Source organism: Electrophorus electricus, chromosome 14 (assembly GCF_013358815.1).
Source record: "Electrophorus electricus isolate fEleEle1 chromosome 14, fEleEle1.pri, whole genome shotgun sequence".
Lineage (NCBI taxonomy): Eukaryota > Metazoa > Chordata > Actinopteri > Gymnotiformes > Gymnotidae > Electrophorus > Electrophorus electricus.
This window is the reverse complement of record NC_049548.1, coordinates 21166778-21176444: the sequence shown is the minus strand read 5'-3', so window position 1 is coordinate 21176444 and position 9667 is coordinate 21166778. Positions and strand designations below refer to the sequence as shown.

Here is a 9667-nt window from a genome sequence, read left to right as displayed (position 1 = left end):
CATTACTAGATTCAGTTGGCAAGATACATGTCCCATATATTTCCGGTTGTTTTTATAGATAGAATTCTAGTCTAGAATACTCTGCTGCCGCACCCTGTCCTCACTCTGTAAACCAGAGCCAGTGAGCAAGTGCTGCATCCAACACTGCATTCTACAGGGACCTAGGAAATTACTCAGACAGCTCATCAGAGGCTGAGCAGAGAGCTGTTTCTAGATTTCTGGCTATTTCTAGTTTGAAGCTGCAGTTAGTGAAGAGTGCAGAGACTACAGTGACAACAGCATTGTTTAATTACACAGTCAACTCCACAGTTCCTAAAGTTTTTCATTAGTTGTATCTAGTTTATTTATCTGGATTATTGTTGGAAAGGAATCTACGTGAAATAAAAGGTCGTGGAATACGTTTCGCAGCACTCCAATAGTCTATTAAATCCTAAGACTAAAGTCTATAGTCTATGAAACCCTAACACTAAAGCCTAAAGCATATTAAAGCCTAACCCTAAAACCTATAGTCTATTAAATCCCTACTGTCTGTTTGAAAATGCGTTTTAAATACTTAGCCGATTTTTCCAATGCATGGTAACTCCACTGCAATGGGTGGTTTACATTTTTATTCAGAGTTCAAATTTTAAACTCGTTAATTCTACACGCTGGATATTGGAAAAATTAGTAAGAAAGAATCCTGAACAGCCGATAAACATAATCCAATGAAAAACTCCGAGTAAGGTGGCGTCAACCGATCTGACCAATAGGAGCGTAGGAAATTACCTCTCTAGCTATACATCAGAATATAGGTGATCCGCGTCGCATCATTACCGTTCAGATTATTTTACGGAGCCATCTGAAATTATTAACTGGAAATTCAGGGTTTTTTCTATTGTTTGTTCTTATACCATTTGTTCCATACATTTATTCGGTAACGAATTAAACGTAAGTGATCCTTTCTATGATTTCTAGATTCCCAGAAATAGCATCCAGTCCAGGCGCACAGATGTTCACTAAACTACTGTACTGAGTTTCTGTTTCTATCCGTTTTATTTTCAGCGAGGTCTCGTCAGCTTGCTCTTGCTCTATGCTGGTAGATGGGTAGCTAGCTACGAGTAGGAAGAATATTGATTGTCCTTATTTAGGAATAATATAGTTTGATATTCCCCATTATTGATATTGCGCCACTATTTCGTGTCTGTGCAGGTTTCCACAAGGTACAATCTTGCTAAACATGACGGAAACAGATGAGAAGATTCAGACAAGGCACAGAAACGGTGAAGTTCCCAACACAGATTCAACGATGGGGGAAGACGTCTTTGATGAAACGTACAGAGAGAAAGAGGGTCCTAAACCACCCATGAGAATAGTGTGGAGAAACGTGTTGATGATGAGCTTGCTGCACCTGGGAGCGCTGTATGGGATCTTTCTTATACCGTCTGCATCTCCTTTGACTTTAATGTGGTGTAAGTATTGCTCGCGTGCAGGTTACATATTTTCTGTGATATTTGTTGGAAATCAGCTTTGACCTATTGTCATGTTTAGAGCGCAGAGGCGCAGCATGTTTTAATGCCAAGTTTACGCAGTGATCTTTCACCCGCAGCTGTACTGTGCTTCGTGATCAGTGGATTGGGAATAACCGCTGGTGTTCACAGGCTCTGGAGTCATCGCGCCTACAAGGCGTCGCTGCCTCTCCGAGTTTTCCTCGCCATCGCAAACTCAATGGCTTTCCAGGTGACCCCATCATGCTACGATACGCAGTTGAACACGCTGTTTTGTTTTGTTTTTTTTGTTTTTTTTCTTTTTACAGTTACCTTATTTGTTGATGTCCGTGTGCAAATGAACCTGAACCTGATCCCAGTTCATGACCAGGTTTAGCAGATGTATTGGAGCGGCAGACTGTGCCGGGCTCTGTCCCTCCAATTCTAGAGATGGTTCTGTTCTAGTGCCTGGCTCTGTCCCTCCAGGTCTAGAGATGGTTCTGTTCTAGTGCCTGGCTCTGTCCCTCCAGGTCTAGAGATGGTTCTGTTCTAGTGCCTGGCTCTGTCCCTCCAGGTCTAGAGATGGTTCTGTTCTATTGTCTGGAAAGGTTTAGACCTCCATGAAGAATAATCAGTAACATTATTCATTAACATTAGGAGAGGTGGCCTGATTAATACTGACTAGATTTATTTATTTGTATGCAGCTACAGTGACTGGGTTGTATGCTGGACTGAACAAAGACTACACAGTGGGCTCTTTCTTTATCATTTATTTTTATTTAGATATTTATATATTATTTAGAACTTTATGAACCAAACCTATACCTTGCTTGCTCAAATGCGTGTTCACTCACCCACCCACTCACTCATTCACTCTCCCACTCACTCACCCACACCCTGAGACATGCACTCACTCAACACCCACTTACCCACACACTCACTCACTCACCCACTCACCCTCCCACAAGCCCATTTATTTACATTTAGCAGGCTTCTTTTGGCACTCGAATATAACTGGCTTAGGTTTTTATTATTGTTAGCACTAGATATGACTGGGTTCTGAAATAGGAAGTGACTCTTGGCTCAGTGTAAATTGGAGTAGAATTTTAATTTGTTTAAGACAGGTCTTGTTATACATGGATGAGTCTATAATGATTAGATGGCCTTTCTTTTTTCATAAAGCTTGGTGAGTCAAGGCACTATGGACTGAAAATAAAGACACACTTGTCTTAAGAGATCTGAGTTTGCAGGCATACAGTTCTAATACAGCCTGTAATTCAAGTGAAACTCCAACTGTAGCAAACACTTAAGCTTTAAAATTAATACAACATGTGTGAATCTGCTGTAGGTAGCAGAGTTAACCACCATCTACTTCTAGACTTTGCAGTTTCCTATTTACAGATTCGTATTTGCACTGAAGGCCACCCAAGCCAGGTCCAGAGGTTGTGTAGTGTGTCCTGTTCTGTTTTTCACATTATAGGCTGGGTTTGGCCCAGTCCCTGGGCCTGGATCCTGGCACTGGACAGAATGATTAGAATTCTCACAATATTCCATTCATTACTATGGTTATGGTTAGGGTTTTGGGTTAAGGTCTGGATATTTTTCATCTGGGTTTGAGTTTAGAGTTAGGGTTAAGATCTGAATATTTTACAGATGGTTTATGGTTTAGGGTTGGGATTAGGGTTAATTGCCTGATTATTAATACAAATTTAATCCCAACTTTGGTTAACTATTAAGTATGTACAAATGGACAGCAAAGCACACAATATCAGTTAGAAATTCATGAATATATCTTATTGAATTTGGCCTTGTAGGAATTATTTTAGGTGGTTATAAGGAATATATATTATTCCCTTCACAAGGGAACATGGCTTTGATGATTCCTTTTTGGTGATTCTTTCCCTTGACCAGAATGATATTTACGAGTGGTCTCGTGACCACAGAGTCCATCATAAATACTCAGAGACGGACGCAGACCCCCACAATGCATCACGAGGCTTTTTCTTCTCTCACATTGGCTGGCTGCTGGTTCGAAAACACCCTGATGTCATTGAAAAGGGAAGCAAACTGGATCTGACTGACCTGAAGATGGACAAGGTGGTCATGTTTCAGAGGAGGTGAGTTGGGTGGAGGCTGGATGGGGGATGTACAGATGTACTAAACAGGATTAGGGCTAGAAGTGAAACCAGAACAACCATTCACTAGAAGCAGGTGAAGCCTGCTAGAGTAATACCTTCACATTTGTAAAGATCGTTTTGATATCAAGAGAAAAAATATATTTGTGCATCTGTCCCTTATAGGGTGATCTGATAAGTATCTAGATACATTGCCTACAATACAGTTCACGGACGATAAATTTTTATACGTAACAATTTGGTGGCATTCAGTTCCATTGCTTATCTTCAAATAGTTATATTTCATAAATTAATCTCAGGTATTTTTGTTACTTTATGGCATGGGTTAAGAATGGAAGACAAATGACTCATTTCAGACTTGTCATTATTTTTAATTTTCAATAGACCCAGTTGGACAAAAAATACTTGCTGCATGACCAAACATTTTGATATTATAAACTGACATCTGTCTCACACTGGCAGTGGGTGATTTGAAGTTGATTTGATTTGAAGGTGTGGCTGAAAAAAAGTGGTTACCTGTGTCTTTGCATTGCGTGTTCTTGCTAGCAGCCACAGATCCCTTGTCACCCAGGTAAATTTCACCATGCTGTCTCACCAGGTGAGGAGTAAGATTTGTTGTGCCACCACTGCACTTAATCCCTGTTCTACACACCTTACAAATGACTAGACTTTTTCCTAATTTTCATTCATTATTATAAAATCCAAATGTCTTCTAAACTTTAGATTTGAAATTTGACTGTGTCGTTGCCAGACACATTCTTGATTTTACCTTGCAAGTCACATTATCATTACTCTCATAAAAGGCGGTCACATAATTTTGAAAGAGACATAGCTTGTAAAGAGAGATCAGTTAGTCTTCCACAGTATCTTACACTCAAGTAGAACTAGCAGCTCATGGTACATTTAGATGGAGCCAGGTATTAATGGACTCACATCATCCCCATGCTCCAATGTGTATTGGTGAATCTTTACACCCCATATATATATATATATATATATATATATATATATATATATATATATATATATACATTAGGGACTTGAACCGAAGACCCTAACATAGAGAGGCAAACATGCTAACCACCAAACCATGGTCATTTGCTACCATATTTCGGGGTGTATCCCATTTTTTCTCTCGTAGCCCTGCATGCTGATGTACAACTCCTTCATGTTTCACCTTCTGTATCTTCTACACCACACTCATTGCAAATCATAACCTCGGCTCAACACGTTTCACACACAGACGTACCTAGTATGCTAAATGTCTGGTCTACAGGTCCAGGTCCATATATATATAGCATGCTAGATATTTATTCGAGCGATCGGTGAGCCTCTCGGCCTCTTTGAACAATTTACGTATAGCAGTTGAGAGCTGATTTTTGATATTTGGTTATGACATGGGGTTTTGGAGGACAGGATTTAAAGGACAGGTTTCAGAGGTCAACGAGTAGAAAAGCACAGACCATAAATCGGTCCAAATGAAGGACAGTGACCGGATTGCGTTCACCTCTGGATGAAGTTGTCAGGCTTAATAAGTAATTTATGGAGTTTATGAATCTGAATCCTAGAGAAACATCTGGGTCATCTGGTGTTGTGTACAAGTTTACCAGACTAACCTCAGTGTCACAGCACATACATATGTGCTTACCAGACTAACCTCGGTGTGAGTTGCTCACAGTTTTGTTTCTTCCTTGTTGTGTCTCCTTCTGTTTCTCTTCCTCTCAGATTCTACAAGCCGTCTGTGGTGCTGATGTGTTTCATCTTTCCAATGTTGGTGCCGTGGTTACTGTGGGACGAGTCTCTTTGGGTGGGGTATTTTATCCCCACCCTCCTCAGATACGCGGTGGTACTCAATGCCACCTGGCTTGTAAACAGCGCTGCCCACATGTGGGGGAACCGACCCTATGATGTTCAGATCTACCCCAGAGAGAACATGTTCGTCACCCTTGGTGCTTTAGGTGTGTGGATTCACAGATAAGTTTGTTTTGACTTCAATGTTTGACTTAAACTTATGTTCTGTGTGTTAAAATATAACACAAGTCAAATTCCTCTATACCTGAACGAATGTGTGGATTATATATCGTAATTTACTAACTCCAGTACTCTTTCTCCAGTAAGATTGGCTGGACTGTTTTGTTGTTGTTGTGGGTGTTGTTGTTGTTGTTTGTTTTTTTATATTGGGAGTAGAGTTGAAATTTCATGATGCTGGTTATGGCTATTTTGAAGTTTATGAGATTAATCAGGTTTAATCAACTTAATCAACTTAAGCAACTTTTATATTAAAAGTTTTATATTAAAAGTTTTATTTTAGTATGTTTTTATATTTTTCAGCAAAACTTTCTACAAAATATTTGCTTACAGGCGAGGGTTTCCATAACTACCACCATACCTTCCCCTACGACTATTCCACCAGTGAGTTCGGCTGCAAGTTGAACTTCACCACTTGCTTCATCAACTTCATGTGTTTCTGTGGTCTGGCTAAAGAGTGCAAGCGTGTATCCAAAGATGCAGCGCAGGCCCGAGCCCAGCGAACTGGTGATGGCAGCTACAAGACCGGCTGACAGGTAGTGCAGCTACAAGAGTGTGTATAGGTTGTAGGGTGTAGGACGTACAGAGTGTACAGGGTCTAGGGTATACAGAATGTATACAGGGTGTAGGGTGTATAGAGTATAAACAGGGTGGATGGTGTTAGTGTAGGGTGTACACAGAGTGTAGGGTGTATATAGGGTGAAGGATGTACAGAGTGTCCAGTAAAGTACACCCTTGTGTATGTTAATTTTTGTATGTGGCAAAAATATATTGAGATAGTAGGTGTTGGTGTCTATGTGTTTATTTAAACCTTTTCATGTTTATGATTTTCTCTAGATTGCAGCAGTCACTGTTGGTGTGAGTTTCCTTGGGTGACGACATGTCCACTGTCTCCGTTCTTCTGCGAGCTAGCTGGGTGGTCATGCTGACACCACACAGGGCCCACACAGTCCTGGTTTAGGGTTACACCTCCTAATCCCTTGCCACACAGTCAAGGAGCACATAAGCAATTCTGTGCTCCTACAGGTTACAGACTTATACTTGCTGTAGTTCTGTTTGTTTGGGTACCCAGATCTTTCACTTGCCTGTATGAACATTATATAATGATAAGAATTCTTCATAATGATGGTAAATTATTTACATAGAATGATATAAATTAAGCAGCTATTGTTTAGCAGTCATATATAGAGTGAGTTTGGTGGTTAGATTTTTGTTAAAGTCCACATTAGTAAAACCCAATTAAATTACACTGCAAATAAAGAGTTTATCTGGATTGAAAATATCAGCCCTACAAACATTTTGAAATAATCAAGATGGAAATGAATGTTACCTTAAAGAATTTAAAACTTTGGACAATCCAAACCATATCCAAATTGAAACTATAATAAAAACATATTTTAAAAAGTTATTAACTTAAAAACATAGACATTTGAAGACACTGTAATACAGTGATGTTTTTATTTGTTCTGTGGGATGGTGTGAATAGACTACTACATAGTGAGCACCTTGTTTCTGCAAATTTTAGGATAAGTGGTTTATTATTCAAGCCTGAGGACAAAGCTACTGACATACTTTCATTTATTTGCTTCTTAATCCTATGATAATGTCTTTTTCCTATTACTATTTAGAGACAGCCTGAACATACATGAATGTTGCATGTGGGTTTTTTGTGTGAAAGGCTCATTCTTGTGTTAATCTTCATGTCTAGTAACGTGTAATGGGGGAGTGTGGCTTGGTCAAATCACAGTTATGTTTAAAATGGGTTAGTAAGTGCTTGTCTAAAAGGGATTAGTATGTGCTTGACTGCAGTCTTTGCACAATTGTCTTTCTTTATTATAGCAGGATTTTAAATTGTATTTTTTTTTTTATTTTCTTTCAGATTTATAAAAAATGAACAATGAACATTTCATAATTTTTTAAATAAATATAATAAAATATATATATATATATATATATATATATATATATATATATATATATATATATATATATATATATATATATAACAATTACTTTCTATTTGTGGTTTTCTTTGTAATGGATTAAATATAAATATAAACAGAGACAAACTAATGCTGCTTTTGATAAAAATCTGGAAAAAAATGATATGCACAGCCTTAGGAGTAAGAGAAAAACTGCAAATTTAAGGTGACCATTTGCTTAAAAATGGGCAATCTAACTGAAGATTTTGAGATCCAGTAGTGCCCAACTCTGAGTATGGGTCACACTGCTCAAATATATGTGAATTAATTTCCTGATAGTTGTGACCCTTACTTTCCATTAACTACATAAAATCTTAAACATCTAATATACCAGATCTTACTCAATACATATTAGCATTAGGTGTTTGGAGAAGGGTGAGAGATCTCTAAGCACCTGGGTCAACATCAGTGCATTCACTTCCTCTAAACCAGTACACAGTGCCACTGTTCAGTTAGAGAAAATCCTGGATATCAACCTCTTAAGGAATGAAGTGATAAAAACTGGTTAATTGTAACCATGCCTTAAACTCAAAAGTTCAAAATGTGGTTCTCCCTAGTGCAGTGAGAATAGCTGTGTATTCAGTCATAATTGTCACTTTGGATAAAAGCATCAGTTAAATGCTGTAAATGTAAAGACAGAAGCCACTGACATAAAGACAAGGAAACTCTTCAGAATGCATGGAGGGTTTCATCCCAAATCCAGCACTCTGAGCCTATACACTAAGTGGAACCAAGTAAGGGAGGCCAAGGACTAGTGAGTGTCAGACCCACTATCCAGGATGAAACAATGAGGACAATGGCCTGAAGTGACAAAGTGCTTAATGAGTGCCTCAGCAAGCAGGAACCTGAAGAGGATGAGAATAAGGAGGAACAGGAACCATCGTGGGAGGAAAAACCCCTGCATAGTATGTACCACTGGCAGATAGTGGAAGTGGCTGATATGGAGAAATCCTACCAATAGCTGGAAAGGGCTGGATTGAAAGACAGCACAGAAGTACTAATCATGGTTTAGTACCTAATCTTGTGTTTAGAGGTACTAAACTCAATATCAGTAATGGTTGGGATCTACCAGATGCCCCTGAGACAATCCAGCACATAACAACATGATGCAAGATGCTAGCAGGCAGGGCATACATGAAATGCCATAAGCAAATGGCTGGCAAAGTGTACAAAACTATCTATGCTGTGTATGGGCTAGAAGTTCCAAGATCTAAGTGGGATATATGCCCAAAGGTGGTTGAAAATGATCAGAGCCTTCTAGATACAGACAGACAAGATGGTAATAGCTAACCAACTGGACAAAAAGCAGAAGAGGGCCATAGTAATAGATGTGCCAATCTTGAATGATAGCAAAAAGGAACACGAGAAGCTGAAGGAAGAGATAGAAAAGATGTGGGGGCAACTGAGGTTCCCATTGTAATCAGAGAACTAGGGGCTGTGACCTCCAAACTGGGAGAATGGCTCCAACAGATCGGGAACTACATTGGAGAGCTCGTTTCCTAAGAATATTAAGATACTACTCAGGACTCTCAGGCTTTCAGGCTCCCAGGCCTCTGGTAGAGGACCTGAGCTTGAAGAAAAAAGACTGCCTGGAGGGTGAGCGGGGAGTTTTTTTTAATATGTAATATTTAAGATGTAAAATGTCCTATGCCAATCCATTACAGCTTTATATGGGGCCCTGCCTACTCTCTTCATCATGAGCTCTCCACAGGGGTCATCAGGTAGGCACCTTCCTTCATCTGTGTTTCACTGAATTAAACCCACAACACCTCCTGAAGGCTCAACAGTGAGGTCTGGAATCTCAGTCTCACCTCTCTCTAAGCTTACTTTAAACCAAGCCATTCATGCATGCTCAGTGCCACCAGTTCCATATGGGCTTTACGCACTATCACTAGCACAGACAGCCTTGTAAAATCCACGTTGACCTTCCCAGAGACAAAGGCCGGAACCAACCCCGCTGGCACTGCGTATCCAGTGCTGTGAGTTCAACATGGAAGTTGCCTATAATATCACCAAGCATTCCCCAGCACCAGATCCACAAGTACTGACCTGCAGCAAT

General features: G+C 39.6%; 1 protein-coding gene across 1 annotated transcript; it reads left to right on the top strand.

Moving 5' to 3' along the window:
- The first annotated feature begins 806 nt into the window (after nt 1-806).
- scd (stearoyl-CoA desaturase (delta-9-desaturase)) lies at nt 807-7528 on the top strand. Its single transcript, XM_027031546.2, has 7 exons — nt 807-927; nt 1189-1448; nt 1586-1716; nt 3375-3580; nt 5324-5556; nt 5960-6162; nt 6464-7528. The coding sequence occupies exons 2-6, from the start codon at nt 1217-1219 to the stop codon at nt 6157-6159; spliced, it is 1002 nt and encodes a 333-aa protein (XP_026887347.2). The 5' UTR covers nt 807-927; nt 1189-1216; the 3' UTR covers nt 6160-6162; nt 6464-7528.
- The last annotated feature ends 2139 nt before the right edge of the window (nt 7529-9667 follow it).